The 17,392-nt window shown below is 40.1% G+C and overlaps 2 protein-coding genes across 5 annotated transcripts in view; one reads left to right on the plus strand and one right to left on the minus strand.

The window, feature by feature from the left end:
• focad (focadhesin) overlaps positions 1 to 2,794 on the plus strand; it is a 53,744-nt gene extending 50,950 nt beyond the window's left edge. For 2 of the 3 annotated variants that reach the window (XM_056369735.1, XM_056369736.1), the window contains exons 40-43: positions 124 to 301; positions 478 to 575; positions 1,472 to 1,723; positions 1,905 to 2,794. In XM_056369735.1, the coding sequence (XP_056225710.1) occupies positions 124 to 301; positions 478 to 575; positions 1,472 to 1,723; positions 1,905 to 2,084 (708 nt within the window). In that variant the 3' untranslated portion in view covers positions 2,085 to 2,794. The remainder of the gene's footprint in view (positions 1 to 123; positions 302 to 477; positions 576 to 1,471; positions 1,724 to 1,904) is intronic. The other variant, XM_056369737.1, reaches the window with a different exon arrangement.
• A 98-nt stretch (positions 2,795 to 2,892) lies between these two features.
• hacd4 (3-hydroxyacyl-CoA dehydratase 4) lies at positions 2,893 to 11,090 on the minus strand. 2 transcript variants are annotated; one of them, XM_056369741.1, is made up of 7 exons: positions 10,836 to 11,090; positions 8,041 to 8,147; positions 6,991 to 7,118; positions 6,768 to 6,877; positions 6,102 to 6,208; positions 4,702 to 4,809; positions 2,893 to 3,031 (listed from the first exon to the last, which is right to left on the minus strand). In XM_056369741.1, coding segments are annotated over exons 1-7 (645 nt in total). In that variant the 5' UTR covers positions 10,838 to 11,090; the 3' UTR covers positions 2,893 to 2,948. The 2 variants fall into 2 exon arrangements, with proteins under 2 accessions (XP_056225716.1, XP_056225717.1); XM_056369742.1 differs by having other exon boundaries at positions 10,832 to 11,090.
• Positions 11,091 to 17,392: the final 6,302 nt, after the last annotated feature.

The following is a 17,392-nucleotide window of genomic DNA, read 5'->3' on the forward strand; positions in this document are numbered from 1 at the left end:
TCTTTGCATCCACCCACTTGGATCCATTTGTGTCCCAGGATGTTTAATGTTTAGTATAATGTGTTTTAATCAATCAAAAGCCCATTTAAATTCTTGGAGGATAATTCAAGTTTATTCTTTTAGATTCAGATGGAGAAGACGTGCTTCATCCTGGCTTACCTGACTTCCCAGGGCAGAGTTCCCCTCCTTGGTCTCAATGACATCATCGCTGGTGTGCTTCGTGGTTGGCCAAGCCGCAGAGTCGGCTGGATTCTCCTCCAAACGTTTTATCAGTGTCGCTTGGCAACCAGTTCCAACACGGGTCAGAGAACAACTTCTCCTGCTGCTTTCACATGATATGAGAAAAGCCCATTAAGCTTTCAAATGATAATACTACTCTGCTGTTCATCACACTGGAGCTTTTGATGTGGCCTATAATTCCACACATTAGGTTTTAATGATTGATCTGTTGATTTGTTTGTACGTTGTGTGTCACAGGCATCTCCAGACGGATGGAGTGGCTCCTGGAGCTGATGGGCCACATTCGAAATGTTGCCTACGGCGCAACGTCTGTCACATGTGGAGACACAAAACTGGTATGTTCCTGAGCCGTGTGCGCCTGTGTGTGGTGTTTCCACAGCAGTGAGAGTGTTGTCGTCACACGCCACAGATGATATGTTGAGAGCTCCGGGTTTCAGTCTGTAGTTTGGAGTTAAAGGCTCCTCAGGTGGAATAACTTGTCTGAGATGGTTGGGAATGCTGCTGCAGTCTCGCTGGGTGTGTCCTCTAGCACAAGTTAAATGTGAAAACAGGTTTTTACAGAAACCCTGAGAGGCAAGTGAATTTTTTTTTTTCTGGGAATAACGTTCCATGTTTTATCAGTGAAAACAACCCAAGAGCGGCTAGCGAAAGAAAAAATAAAGTTTGGTTTTTTTTTTACTTTTTTTTCAGTTTTCTAAGTTTTTGTTTTTTTCATCTATGAAAACAAGTCCTGAAAGGAAAAATATTTTGGCTTTGTTTGTTTTTTAAGTGTTTTTTTTAGCTGTATAAACCACTCATAAGAGGCAAGTAATGAGAAAACAACCCCAGAGAGGCAAGGTTTAAAATATATATATATATATATATAAATACATTTTTTCTTTCTGTCTTCCCAGAAAAAAAATCACTTGTCCTTGGGGTGTTGTTTATACAGATGTAAAAAAAACAAAAAAGAAAAACTAGGGAACATGAACCTGCACAATGTTTTCACTAGCCTTTTAGGGCTTTGGTAAGTTTTATAATTTAAAATTAAAGTAATTTAAAAATGAGCTGAGTATCAAACAATCATGTACAGAGTAGAAAATGTTTTGTTGTTGAACTGCTGGCAACATATTCATTTTTTTTTGTAAACTTTTACAACCCTTTAATGCCATGAAAGTCAGTAATCCTGATGTAAAGTACGTAATTGAACACCTCTCCAGTTGAGAATCGATTTCCCTTATTTTTTCTGCAGGCCACAGACTTCCTGTTCCAGGTCTTTGCTGCTGCTGTAGTTTCCTGGGGGGACCACTTCATGCCACTCCTCTATGGCATCCGGGCCCAGTGGTTTCCATGGCAACAGGGCTCCAAGCCTCGAGCTCTGCAACACAGTCTCTACGGAGAGGAGTCACTCGCTGACCATGCCCTGCCACAGTGTCTGCTGGGAATGCCCCACAGCCTGGCTCTGCTTCTGGGCAAAGAGCCCTGGAGCAGCCAGACACAGAAGGTCAGTGTTTCTGCAGCTTCATTCCAATGAGGGCAGAGTGCGGGGCCCCACCTTAGGCACACGGGGCCACAGCTGAATGACGATTGACACATTTTTCATTTATTTGATTTTTATTTTTTTGGGAAAGTTTTTCGGTTTTAGACAAGACAATGACAGAATGTAATGTGTGTGTGTGTCTCAGTTCATAGACTGGCTTCTCAGCATCACAGAAGCTCCTGGCCAGAGTGTGTCGACTGCGACCACCAGCACAGCCAAAGGTGAAGATCGCAAATGCAGCAACTCATACAAATACATACAAATACAATACACACTGCTCAGACATAGCAGTAGTTTAAAATGTAAAGCTGCTCTGAAGTATTGACACGCAAACATAGGAGTGTTGGACACTGTGATGTTTAGCAAACCAGACAGACAGACAGACAGACAGACAAGTCAACAGTTATAGTGTCTGTTCCACTGAACAACAGCTGCTGCTGAATTCAAATTCATGATGAAAATGAGACTAAAATTTTACTTAAGAAACCTTTATGCGGGAGGTATTGCAGTCACGTGTGTTAGGCCTCCAGGATACACACAATGGCTTATGGTGAGTACTGAATGTAAACACAACTGAAAACTCCTGAAACACACACGATGTCCTTCCTCTTACAAGTACGTCACACATTCACAAAAGCAACAAACACACTGTTGGTACAAACGAGTGGCTTATCTGATGGTGCCTGTGTTGTTGTTTCAGCTGCTCTGTTGGCCCTGAAGTCCTCCGCCGAGTTCAAGAAGAAAGCTGTGTGGACCAGAGCTTACGGCTGGTAATTGTATCGTAACCACGGCGATGCATACTGAGGGTCTTCACGACCAAAACAATGCTGGAGCTGTAACACACGAGCTGGACCTCTCCTTCCTGAGCCTGTCGGATGTGGAGACAGTGATGTCTCTGAATGCTGCAGCTCCACAGACTTTCAAATAGAAAAACTGCACCGCTGCCGTCGCTCTGCTTCAGTCATACATGACGCTGATGTTAACAGGAATGTGCTCTGTCAAATAGTATTTCTATTAAAAGTGTAACAGAAAATTTTGAATGGTCTGATTTCATTTTGTGGCTTCTGGGTTTTCTTAAATACACATTTAACAAATCAAACTCACTGAATTTAAAAAAAAAGTAACAGACTTTCCAGGAAGTTCCAGGAAGATGTTACAGAAAGACTTAAATGGTCCAACCATTTAGTTCTTATTTCCTTTTCATCTTCTTCTTCCATTTCTCCAGGTGTTGTTGTCTCTCCTTCAGCAGCTGCCAGATTGTCACAGAGGCTCCTGAAAGGACAACACTGCCGTTAGAGAGTTGGCAAAAACAAAATAGTGTCAATATGGTAATTTTGTATTTATGACACAGATCTAACAACTGCAAGAGAATGGCTGTTAAAGAACTGTCTGTGCAAATATTCCATACATATATAAACACAGCTGGAAACAATAGCTGTGGTTCATCAAGTAAAAATGAAATAGTCTGAGATGGTAGGTTTGGTAGTAAAGTGTTTGGCAGTCACATGTGTCTAGTCTCTTTAGGTTGCTACAAGTCGAAGTATGGTAAACCACAACTCAGTCTAATTTCAGGCAGGTGGGACAAACCAGTCTCCTGTATGACTACACCCTTAAACTCTTTAATCTCCTTAGTCAAGTCAGGACCAAGCATCAACCTCCAGGCTGAAACCTGAAGCCAACACTTAAGTGCAAAAGGCTGCAGTTCCTCTAATGACCACTAGAGTCTGGCTCCAACAGTGAGTCAGTCCCCATAGACTCCCATGTTAAAGTTTAGTTTAAAAGAGTGAGATGAGTAGATTGGTATCAATTTCAAATCACCGTTAGAGGTGGAGTCAGGATATGGTTAGCTTAGCATAAATATTTGAAACTAGTCCAAAGTTCAGATGCCTAACAACATCGCCACAGCTGACTGATTAACATGTTTTATCTTGTTCTTTTAACACCAACAACACTATTCTGTAGCCATGCTGCAGACTCATAGCTCTGTTAACTGGCTGCACTTAACACAGCAGTACTTTGAGATACATGCTAACAGTAGCACGCTAACATACAACGACAATGCTAACATGCTCATATTTCATAGGTCTAATGTTTACACTGTTCAGTAAATTAATAAAATTGGTTAGCATGCTAACATTTGCTAATTAGCACAAAACACAGTACAGCTGAGGCTGATGGGAATATTAGGTTTGCAGGTATTTGGCCATGAACCAAACAAACTGAACAAACTGAAGTTTTGAGCTGGTGGTGGCAGTAGATAGAAAGTCACAGTATCACTAAAATCATTAGGATTCATCCCTCAGGGACCATGAATGTCAGTACAACAAGGAAGACCAGACATGAAGGCTTATTCCCTTTAACCTAGCATGCAGCCCATGAGGTATTTCTTTGTTTTGCCTTATTTTACTGGTAAAATGTCATTGATTGTTTATTTTGACCTAACCTGCTTTCGTTTCCACGGTGGATTTGAATCAAATACATCAGTAGCAAGAAAAACGCTTGTGTCTGCCTGTGCTTGTAGGGAATACTCACGCTGTAGTTCTTTGCAACCTCTCCTGCCTTAAAACTGGTTGCCAGGTATGGTCAGTTTTGCTTTTGCTTTTGGTCTCCACAGGCTGATGGTATGAAACCTGGCAACCTCACCCTGATAACAACACTTCAGGAGGTTGCACACACTCACTGCTCCTGACTGTTCTTTTAGCACAACAAAAGATAAAATAATTTCTGTCATGATAACTTTCTAGACTTCTAAAATCCTATAGTGTTACAAACAGTGATTTGCCATCTGATGAGCCTTTAAATGCATTCACTTGTTACTCATACTGGACCTCTGGGTTTATACTTCAGTGTCTAACAGGCGTCTGAAGCAACACGCCTCCACCACTGTAGTCCATGTCTCTTAAACACAGTGCAGTCAGAACACTGGATAACTATAATCTTACCAAGAGCAAGAACAGGCAGGTAGACCATCAGGAATACAGGGGGGTGAATGTGTGTTGAGTTTAGTGCAGCTGGCTCAATATACGGCAGGGCCTGGTACAGAGTGACGCCTGAATAAGACCAAAAAACAAAAACAATTATAGTCAGCAGAAATAAATCACATTCAACTTTTTAATACTAATAAGTTGTGAGAACCTGCTGTTTTAAAAATCAACCTGCTATGGTCCAATAAAGACAAGGTTTGGGTGGTATCCAAAATTTTAATACCTCCATACAGACATGCCCAAATATCACAATATATACAGTATACGATATTATCGCAGCGCACAACTCTATTATACTATAATTATATTATTGTCTTTTATGTTTCAGGTGTTGTTATGCCTCCATGTCAGTGACAGCCACAGAGGGGGGTGTTATGTTTTCAGGTTGTCCATCCGTACATACTGTACATACGTCTGTCCGTCCCATTCTCATTAACACAATATCTCAATAACACTTTGACAGAACTTCTTCATATTTAGCACAAACATTTCCTAAGACTCAGGGATGCAGTGATTTTGGTTGTCAAAGGTCAAGGTTGCAGTGACCTCAGGAGACACGGTTCTGACCTTGTGAATGTGATATTTCATTGATGCCTTGAGGGATTTTCTTCAAATTCAGCACAAACATTCATTTGGACTCAAAGATGAACTGATAGGATTTTGGTGGTCAAATGTGTCTGTGACCTCACAAAACACGGTTTTTGGCCATAACTCAACAAATTCATACACTAATTATGACACAATTTAACTCAAATGTCTATAAGGATAAAATATCCAAAAGACCAAAGGTCACCTCCCCTCTGACATCATAATGTTCTGTGAAAACACTTCTGGACATTATTCAACACTGTAACTCAGGAAGGAGAGACTGTGACCATATTTCCTGTAACTTGGCTGGTTGGTGGAGGACACAAACACAAGGTGGTGATTCTAGTTTTATAATATATAACATGTAATATATAATATAAAAAAGTTATATGAAAAATATCACATATGGTGGGTAATATCGGTATATCCCATATTATCGAATATTGGTCCAAGCCTAATAAAGACCATTTCCTGCTATGACTAACTGTTGGCTGGTGTTTTGAACAGTCTTAGCCTGTGTCCCTTTAATAGTTTGTTTGGCTGCAGTGAACAGCAGTTTGTGTCCTCTCTCTCTCTCCCTCTCTCTTTCTATCACACACACACTGAACTGGAATGTGCTTTCCTCACACACTTCCTGAAATTTTATCATCGGCTCTGCTTTGTCAATTCATTTCCTGTATACACACTAACTTCCCTTACACAACACCAGTCTTTAATACATTCAAGTATAGTACAGCTCTTATTGTTGAGCGTAGTAGTAAACTGTTCACCTTCAGTGGCGACTGACAGGATGTATAAGGGGATCCAGAGTGTGTAGCGAGTCCACAGCATGGTGATGGAGGGTGTATCCATTACACGCAGCAGCTCATGTGGGTACCTATCACAGAGCACACATCAAACTGTTGAGCACAGTACTAACTTTCAGTTTTTTCAGTCAGTAGATAAACATGTAAAGACTCCAGGTTTCTCCTTTTATTCATGATGGTGCAACATGACGAAAGACTCATGATAAAAACTATGATTTATTTTGCTATTCCTACGTGTACCTGGCTATTCATGTATGTTCAGTTTAACCTTTGCAAACAATGCTGTGTCATACTTGCTACCATTGCTACATGCTACCAACAGGAGAGGTTTTACCCTCAGTGGCTTCGATCACTGTATAATATCAGAGAAGTTGCTCGAAGTGATGAACCAAGAATCAACCTCCAGTTTAACGCTTAGTTTGACGATGCGGTGCTAAAAACTGCAGTTCCTCTAATGACCACTAGAGTCTGACTCCAACAGTGAGTCAATCCCCATAGACTCCCATGTTAAAATGTTGTGTGAAATAAATTGAAAGTCCTTGTAAGAGCTGAAATTGTCAAGTGGCCATCTTTCGTAAAAAGCACAAACAGACTGGATGAAATGAAACGAGATGTTAGTGATGTGTTTACCGTAAGAGGTCCAAAATGTTCCACAAGAAGAACTGGACACACACAACTGGTTTACTCTGGACCTCTTCCAGCATGATGACCATGATCAACAGGAAGTTCTTCTCCACGACCTGAAGGAGCAAAACGACATCCACAATCTACCCACTGCTTCAGATATGTGAAGAATTTTATATCAAACATCAGATAACAGGATTAACAATGACATTCCACTGAGGTTACACACTTGAATGAAGCGAGGAAGGAGTCTGGCTTTCTCAATCCCATCTGCGATATGGAAGAGCTCCAGGATGGAGAGCAGCTGGCAGAGACTCATCACGAAGCCGACGGAGTAGAACGTGTCTGCTAAGGCATCTGCAATGTCAAATAATCACATGGTATCATTGATCAAAGCCATTTTACGCACAGAGGTGGACAAAGTACACAGCTCCATCACTTGAGTCAGAGTACGGATCCTCCTAGTTAAACTCTAATACGAAGGTTGTTCAGTCACATTTTTACTGGAGTTAAAGTATTGGAGTACTTGATTTTAAAATACTGAAGTATTCAAAAGTACATTTTTGTTGTATTGTTCCACGTTTACAGAACCTAATGACTCTGAAACAAACTATTGACTTCTGACTGACTGACTGACTGACTGACTGACTGACTGACATGTAGAATAAAAAGACTGTAGACATGGACATAAAAACAACTGAATCAACATAAGGAGCCTTTGGTGTTTTCATATTTCTATTTTTAGTCAGTGGTGAACTCTGGTCGTGGTAAACACAGCAAACATTTCAAACTAAATGAATCTTTCTTTCTTTATAAATCTTCAAACACAGACTTCAGATCAGTAAAGAATCTTCTGCCTCATCTTTATCTGACGTCGCCATCATAAGGACACTGACAGGTTCAAACATGTTTTTCTTTTTTTTTTTCCTATGATGAACACAGCGTATGGTTTATCACATTTTCAAAATAAAATAAAATTCATTCCACTGGTTAAAAGCTCTGCTTCAAAGTAAGAGTACTTCACTACTTCATAGAAATGTAGTGGAGTCAAAAGTACATTATTTGTTTTTAAGTGTAGTGGAGTAAAAGTCACAAGTTTACAAAAATAATAATCAATAAAGTACAGATACTGAAAGATGTGCTTATGTATAGAACCAAAGTAAATTTACTTTGTTATTGTCCACCCACACTTACTCATACTCTCCTGAGTTAAAACCTGTATCTGTTTAAAGAGCTGCTCTGTCCACTGGGCTTCTATCTGAAACTTAATAAAGCTCACCTTGACCAAATGTGAAGAACCTGGCTATGGTATTAGCCAGGATCCATGTGTGCCCACAGAACTGAAAGAGGTTGTATGAGAAAATGTAGACGAGCCTGAAGCTGAGCCTGCAAATGAAAACAGTTCACAGATCAGGTTTTCGATCATTCAGTGTGGCTCTTTCACATTCTGAACACCTTAAGTTTCACAGTGTAACCAGTTATTATGACCCGTGTATATTCTCATTTGTCCAGGTCATAGTATCCTAAAGGAGTTTTTTAAATCGAAAAACAACTGGACTAGGTTATTTGTCTGTGAAGACGTTTCACCTCTCACCCAAGAGGCTTCATCAGTTCATGTACGCATCTGACCAGGCTGGGACTGGTCCTACTTTCTGGTGTGGAGACCCAGGTATTTAACCTCTTGTGGGCGTTCACGAGGATGATGATGTCACTGGTTCCCTTTTGTGCTCCAAGTGTCAACGACAATCGTTTGCATGACTGTCGTTGGTGGAAAATTGGTTTCGACTTCGTTAGTGCTCTATTGTGTTATAACGACAGTCGTTGGAGTCACCCGCCACTTGTGAACAGTTGTTATTCTTTGAGGCTAGATTGTTGAGTCTCCTGGGAAGGGATGAAAGGGCAGCATTGTAAATTGGAGATAGGTGGTGTCTGAGACCTCCTCCCCTGTTGAGGGATGGTTTCTCTATTTTAACATAGATGGCCTCTTTTACTCCTCTTTCGAACCAACTGTCCTCTCTGTCTAGGATGTGGACATTGCTGTCCTCAAAGGAGTGGGCTTTCTCCTTGAGATGTAAATGAACAGCAGAGTCCAAGCCTGAGGAGTTAGCTCTCCTGTGTTGGGCCATGCGTTTGTGCAGTGGTTGTTTCGTTTCTCCAATGTAGAGGTCATTGCATTCCTCGTTACACTGGACTGCATACACCAGTTATTATGACCAGCGTCATGGCAACACTTACAGTAAATGTTGATGGTGCTAGTTACGTCTGTGCTCTTCCTGTTACAACAGGTCAAAACCTCAGAAGTTTACTGCACGACCGCCAACACTGATCCACTTCGAACTATTTTTAGTAGATTTAATTACATGGAAACTACTGTAATTAATTATGCATTTAAGGTAGGGGCGGTTGCAACAAATCCAATTCCTCCAATCAGAAACATGCTAGAGTGATGACACTAATTCTGCACATGCTCAGTGAGACCTGAGCAGCCAGATCAACACGGTCCACACAACAATGCTTTTGCTAATTATGTCCCAAACAGATGCAACAATAATTGCTCACTTTAATGCATAAGAAAATACAAACAAATGATTTTGTGAATGATTTTGTTAGTCTCTCGTGTTCTTATAATATATACGTCTGTTCTGTTCATAAGCAATAACATAAACTGTGCCTATATTTGACTGAACGTAGGTTCAGTGTTCTACACAAAACAAAACTCAATAACTGTTTGACAAATATTACAAAAATAATAATATAATATTATTGTAAAACAGTGCATGTTTTCAGAATACTGTGCTTAATGAGACAAAAAGTCAAAGTTAATTAGTGAAATTTAATGTATTTTTAATATGTTGCAACCGACCTCAGGGCTGGGGTCACTTGCAACATCTGAAATCTTCCAATCAAATAAATATGTATATGATCACGTATGATCGTCTGTATAATGTACAATTTTGTGTGCCAGACTTTTGATTATACTGATACTTTTATTCAAGTAGAGAATGTGTGTCTAACCAGCAGCTTCTCAGAGAACGTGAGCTTCCCCCTCGGGCAACTATAAAACCTCCCTAAGGAAACCCTGTTAGAACCTGTGGTGGAGAATGGATCCACATTCTTTAAACACTGCATTCACATTGATTCATGTCCACTGGGGGCAGCAGAACAAACCATAAACACATCTGACACATTATGACTTAATAAAGGGTATGGCATTTGTGTTAGCGAGCAGTTGCTTATTTGCACATCCAGCAAATACATATTGTTCATTTAGATTCCTGATGGTGTCGACCTGATGTATTTTCAGTCCGGTATTTACTCTCCATCAGCTCCTGAGAAAAACATCTGTCTTTTTAACCAGTAAAATCTCCACTACGTTCACCTGAGTCGTTAAAGGGAGTTTTCCTTTCCACTTGCTCATGGTGGAACTTTGGGTTTCTCTCTATGATATTCGAGGTCTTGACCTGACTCTGTAAAGAGCCTTAAGATAATGTCTGTTATGATTTGGCACTATATGAATAAGATAAGTCATTTGATCCAGTGTTTATTGAAAAATATTGCTCAGTGCAGCTTTAAGAACATTTCACTGTGGGACTCTGACACATACATGCAGGTTTTGCTACTTTGACTTACAGTGGCTCTGAATACTTGTTCCACTACTGCAGGAGCTTTGAATTGCTGATCACTTGAGAACAGCTGGGACATGTATTGTCCTGCATGAAACCCTCCTTATCTTGGAGTAAGGTATAAACATACAGAGATATAAAGTGATAAAGCTCTACAATCTTTTACTGAATAACTGTGGAATGAAACAAATGAAAGGGTTCTGCTTTTACTTTTTAGTATTTGCAGAGACGTCCTCTCAGGTTTCTTGACATCAGTACAGATGATACGGATTTAGATTTCCACTTCTGACTGCAGATAACGAGTAATAAGAAGCCTTTTTATATTGAATTAGCTGTTTGTGTCTGGAGAGCTGGCTCGCTTGTCGTTCCTCAACACACCCTGAAAATACAGAACATTCCTTCCACAGTGAGAGCTCACACACCGCTGTGTTACTCTGAAATACTCACTCACATTCTCCGTCTTTTGGTCCTTTTGTTGCAGCTCAGAATCCCTGTGTGAGTTTGAGGAGGATCATTTTTCCAGCTGAAGTTTGTGTCTTTGTGCAGAACACAGACCCGCCTCTTACTTCATCCTGCTTCACAACTGGAAGCAGAGAAGAATGCTGCAATGTGTGTGTTTGGCAGAGTTTCCTCAGGCCAATTGTAACAGCGAGGAGGAAGTGGACGGTTCCATGTATGAGAACTGACATCAGATCAGTCCCAGCACCCCCCTCCACAAAACCCATGAGCTGTCAGCCAAGAACACAGAAGTCAGGAGAGAAAGGAGAGAGCGAGCAGCAGGAGAGTTACAGCACACACACACACACACACACACACACACACACACACACACACACACACACACACACACACACACTACGTGTCTATAATTTTAGGGTTAGCAGCAGAAACAAGTTCCACCTTTTTGGTGACCTGAGCAGAAAAGCATGAATTCTTACAAAATCTACTTTAAGTTGAAAGTGAAAGGGAATCATAAAAACAGTGTGTGACTACAGTCAGAATTAAACACAGTGTGTGTGTTCATGATAATGAATAGAAAACAAAAAACACAAACATCTAAATAATAAACTGAAATTACTCCAAAAAAGATTTTTTGATTTTCACATGTGACCTCTCGTAACCATGAAACCTTGAACAGCTGGGCCCTCATAGAGTTTTCATAGTGAAAATAAGAGACAAAAGTTTTTTCATCATTGACACATAACAGTTAGAGGCTCTGCTCTCAGTGGAATAGTGTGCACTGCCCTCTAGTGGTGCAAAGAACAAATTCATCTTGCGGATTCAACTTGTTTGAAAATCATTTCCTGCAACAAAAACTCACAGTGAAGAGTCTGACACTGTTCGTATCAGCTGCTGCCGGAACACAGTGTAAATATTCATGTGTGGATTCATTGTTAGAATATACCTCAATGTGAGTGTCAGAAAAAAGTGAGCTGGGTCAAAGGTCAGGGAGGCTGAAGGCCAGGCCACAGAGGAGCAGTATCGCATGCCTGCTCTGGTGAACAGTGTGGATTACACCTCAGTTAAGATGATAAAATTGTGAGATATTAAAAATACATTGACAGTGTCACTAGCTCTGTTCGTTTTCATGTGCATTTCACACACAGTACATTTGTCTGTTTGCTGAACCAACCTGAAGTTAAAAGCACTGAAGAATAAATTCCTTCCAGCGGGTTCATCCCTCTTTAGTGTCCCCTAGAAACATTTCTGTTGTGTTGTGAGTATTTGCAGCTAATGTGTTGTCAAACTGATGAAGATGTTTTCTGAATGTGTTTATGTTTTTGTCTATTTGCATGTGTTTTCTTAGGTTTTGTGTTGATCTCTCAGAGAAACACAAACTGCTGACTCAGTCCAAAGTTTCAAAAATACACCTACCAACACCTCTGGAGCTCATTAATGAACATAGAGAGAGTTATATGCTGGATGTATTTTTCCAGTGTATGTGTTCAGGGCCTGTGGGCTGTTGTGTGGTGAACAGCTGGTGAACACAGGTTACTAAACCTGTGACCTCACAGTGACGACAGGAAGTCGTAGGCTTCATTTATTCCTCTGCTGGGTTGTGTCATACTTACAGTGGCTGTGTAGTTCCACTCTGTAGCTGTGTCCTGGCTGACAAATTCTTATTTCCAGTCTAAGGGAGGAAATCGAGGAGAGCTCACGATAAATATGAACACATGAAACCTTTTATTATCTTTGCCCCCCTGTCTGCACTGATGAAAAGCCAGAGACAGATGGAAAACAGATTAGTCTGGTTCTAAGGTCTCAGTCTCATATCCTCTCTGACATTACAGCTCATTTTCTGTATCAAATGCTGCGCTGCACTCGAGAACCCTGCAGCCTCTGACCTTTCTGCCACGGCTGCACAGTCACACTTCACAAGCCGTGTGATGGAAGTCATGCAACTGGTCAGATGGAGAAAGCTGTATGTTGATGAAGACTAAAGATTATCACTGAGCCTGGCACCTCAACAGACTAGTCATGTAACTGTTTGAACTTGGATGATCTCATAGGTTAAATCATTTGAACTGACTGTCCACTTACTATGTAGTTCAACTTTCAACCAAACCTCATGGTGTTGATCTGCTGTTGGAATTCGCTCAGTTGCCTTAGAGATGTTTCAATTGCCGTCATGTGATCGAACTTTGGGCACATCATCTCATGTACAACCAAATAATGTATTATAATATAACTTCTGGCCACAAGATGCAGTTGAAAGCTTTGGAAAAAGATGGTAAGTGGAGTTTGAATTAAGATGATTTTGTCAAACTATTATTTCAAAGTCAGGTTTTTAAAATTTTATTTTAGGTTCATACGGCTCCGGTACATTTTTAAATGTATTATAACAGAGAACAATGTTTTATATTTTTCACAATAAACCTTTTCTCTTACAAATTATGCTCCTACTGTATTTTTGGGCGAATTGATCTAAAAAAAAAAAAACAGTTTAGCACATGACAACCAGTAGCTGTGTGAAGTGATCAGAGCTAACTATGGTCTGAGCTAACATCGGCACGCTAACATGCTCACAAGGACAAGGCAAATATGCTGATGTTAAGTAGGTGCAGTGTTTGCCACCATCTTTGTTTAGCATGCTAACATGCTAATATGCTAACATGCTTATCAGCACTAAACAGTGATTAGTTTTGCAGGTATTTGGTCAATAACCAAAGTACTGAACTACTGAAAGTACCTGAAAGTAAGTGATTGAAATTTCAGCAGCTCAGTATCACTTAAAAACCTCAAATGGTACAAAGATAAGCAATAAACTACATTACCACTACAACTGCTTCTAAATAAATAAATAAAAATAGTTTAGGTCACTAAAAACTAAAACTAAAATTTCTCAGGGATAAAGAAACTGATGAACCTCCGTTTTTTCCTTTAGCAGTGAAGTTAGTGAAGCCATGACAGTTCATGAAACACTTCCTCCAGGTTGATGACAACAAACCTTCTGTTTGTACAAACTGTGTCACTACACCCTCTGATCGTCCTCTGGTTCATCACATGATGGAGACCTGCACAGTCTCCAGACCTGACACCTGTTGTAAGAAGAACTTCAGAAGTGAGTTCAAATATTTATATTAACTTTAGTTCAACAAGACGATTCAATAATAAAAATAGCAATGATTCCTTGTTTTTAAAAATCTCTGTTCTTTACTTGCTATATTTTCACTGGTCAAGTTGACTGTTCACGGCCAAAACAACCCTCAGGCCACCGGGACATGATCCTTTCCTCTTCACCAGATAATTCAGAGTTTTCCCACAGTTCAAACACTACATCTAACTCTCAGTAATTTAAGTATTCTTTGGCTAATCCTTTGTTTGCTTGTGCCTCAGATCGCCGCTCTAAGGATCAACTTCATTAGTTTTTCAATGAGCGTCCTCTTCACATGGTGGCACCGAAGTCTCAAACAATTCACATAAAAGTGCTGAATCTGCCATTAGACATTTCCGTCTTTAAAGCTACTAACAGACTGTTAGCTTTAGTAGTGCAGCAGATGAGCTTGTATGTGAAGGTTACTGTGCATTTTATGACTAAAGCATGAAACTTTCCCCAGTGTTTCTATAAACCATGAAGTTTATTTTCATTTTAGATGTGACCTGAGTGTGGTCCAGACCAAACTAGCATGTTAGCTTTTGATAAGAATATTTGCTAATGTGCTAGCTAGTCATGTAATTCCATAGAACACACAGAAGTTGTCAGTGTTTTTGACAAGCTATATCTACCTTAACGCCTGGAAACACTGGGGTCTGCAGTCCCCTGGCAAATATTGTGCTCTAAGCAAAATGATGTTACACGGCCACAGCAGCAAATAAGTATCCACAAGAACAAAAAATGCAATTTTGGCAAAGATATACATGCTGGCAACATGCAATGCTGAGGTCAATGACCTCTCAAGGTCACCAGAGGTCAGATACAAATTGCCTCCATGTCTGAAATAAAACCTTGGGGTATGTAGATAACATGCTGAAACTGGTTGGACTGTCTGCCCCTCTATAGAGCGGACGTGAACCTCATCTCCACACCCTCACTTTGTACTGTAGTATATGAACATCACACTACTTCCTGCATTGGTGTTACATAGGGACTCCACTGATTAAGAATCATACTTCCATCATGCTGGGGCACCTCCTGTGCTACACTTCCCATGAGGCAACTTGGTGATGTCTCTGGTTTGCGATGCATATTTTCTGTTTGTGTCTAATATTTGGATACTGGACCAGAGAATATGATACAACAGTTTTCACAGCTGAGTCGTAGCTGTCTCCTCCTGACGAGTAACCTGATCTTCATGTGTAAAACCGGCGGACTGGCCCTTTAATTACAGTCATGAGATACAGGACAGTGTCTGGACGAGTCTCTATTAGCTGCTAAAGAAGATGTCTCTCATGTGCCTGGAGACACAGACACTTTTTATAAGCTACTTCATGACTTCTCACAGCTGAAAACAGAATATGACATATATTTGTTTATGATATGCATTTATTTATGTTTGCTGTCATGGCGATAAACTGTGGACTCTGACAGGGACTTCACTTATTACAGGAAGGGCGTGTTTATCAGTGCATTCTCCTTGTTAACCACTTATGTCACCTTCTTAATCCTTTTTGACTAATGGCCTGACATGAGTGACCACCCGCTGTTTTAATGTGCACTCCACAAGTAACTGTATCACCTCAAGAAGCTGCAGTCACCAGGCCGTCTCACTAAAATAGTCTACTAAATATATCCTGTTTGTGCGACTGGGTTTACAGTAACTAAAACCCCTGTGGATGTTTGGAGCAACAACTGAGGTTCTCATAGTGTTTGGACCAGCAGACAGTCAGACTGTCATCAGGCATGTGACCTAAAAGTCTGTCTGGAAAGACTCCTCCACAAGACTGCTTTACAAAAGCTGTACAATTAAGCCACATTTACAGTGCAACTGTGCTAAAAATATTTATTTCCCTTTTTGTCAGGAATGAGATTAATTGGACCTAAACACAGACAAACAGGAAGGCTGAGAGGTGCAGTTAAAATAGCTTTAATTGTGAATCTGTTCAAAACTTACAAGCTTGTCAAACAAAGATCCAAACTTCAGAGGCAAAACAGGTTGAGACTTAAATGCACAGTCTGTAACTTTTGCCTCTAGGTTTCTCCCTCAGTAACAATAAACAACAAAATAGCAAGAAAAGACAGCGGTGGGTGATATCATGAAATAGCGTGGGGTCATCGGGGTTGTTGTCTTCACCACCATTACCATCAGCTCCTCCCGGTTTGGATTCCTTCAGTGTCAGTGGTTCAGGAAATGAACGAGAGCAATGAACGTTACAATGATTAAAATCGCAGATTTCTCTGGTTTGAGAATTGATGGAAACATTTGGGAAAATGTAAGAACACAACTCAACAACATATAGAACATGGATCTAGTTGTTTTTAGACATTTTACTGTGGAAAAGTTACAGATTATAACATTTTACCATGGAGGTAAAACAATACAAAGACTGTAAGCTATAACATGCACTGTTTTATGTCATATGTCATCAAGCCCATAATGTATTTAACTGTAAACTCTTTTGACTATGGCCCCGTAACTGCAGTATTGTGAGGTTTAACAACCAGAAATCGGTGCATGTTGAGAGAGAGAGAGAGAGAGAGAGAGAGAGAGAGAGAGAGAGAGAGAGAGTGACTGCTTTTTTTTCCAGAGAGAAATGTGCTTCTATGCAGTGTAAGACTGAAGGGTACCACTTTACAATAAGACTATCCTTATAAAGGATATTATATTTAATATTTATCTATTATTATTATTTATTTTTATTATTGTTGTTTATGATTAGGTTATTAATTCAGTTGTTAACACTTTATAAATCATAGATAAACACTTAGAAACACTTTTCATACAATGATACAGGCTCAGTATTTGGCATTAGTAACTCATTAGTAAGATTAATGAGTAGTAAGCATAACTTGATCATGCCAAAAAGTGAGCCCGCATCAGTGTATGAAAACTATGTTATAACCTGTTTATAATTGTTTATTTATGACCTCATTATGAACTATTTATAAATCATTTATTTATGATCTTATTGTAAAGTGGTGAAGTTAACTAATACTAACACACATAGCTAACGAGCTAACCGCTATGTCTATAAGGTGATTGCAAGTGATTGACAATAAATAATACCAAAAACTGCAATCTGCCAAATAAATCTATCAGATCTAGAGATCAAGTGTCATGAATGAATGAAACCAGGCTGTTCTCAGTCAAGTCACTGGGTGTGATCACAGAAAGCTGGTAAACAGAAAGTATTTATGAAGTGAGTTTCACCCGGTTAAACTCAGGGTCATCTCTGGTTTCCCTCTCACTATCTACAGTATTGAACGCCGCTGGCAGCGAGTGACGGGGAGATTTTTTGCCTACCAACAGCACCCCCCCCCCACCCCACCCCACACACACACACACACACACACACACACACACACACACAGAGGATTCAGGATCCCTGCCAGTAAACCATCAGCATGCC

This window comes from Seriola aureovittata, chromosome 23 (genome assembly GCF_021018895.1).
Source record: "Seriola aureovittata isolate HTS-2021-v1 ecotype China chromosome 23, ASM2101889v1, whole genome shotgun sequence".
Lineage (NCBI taxonomy): Eukaryota > Metazoa > Chordata > Actinopteri > Carangiformes > Carangidae > Seriola > Seriola aureovittata.

Coding starts and splice junctions, on each gene's coding strand:
- hacd4 (XM_056369741.1), bottom strand. Junction 7,119..8,040: donor GTTCTTCACATTTGGTCAAG/GTGAGCTTTATT, acceptor TTGACATTGCAG/ATGCCTTAGCAGACACGTTC. Junction 3,032..4,701: donor CCTGCCTGTTCTTGCTCTTG/GTAAGATTATAG, acceptor TTGTCCTTTCAG/GAGCCTCTGTGACAATCTGG.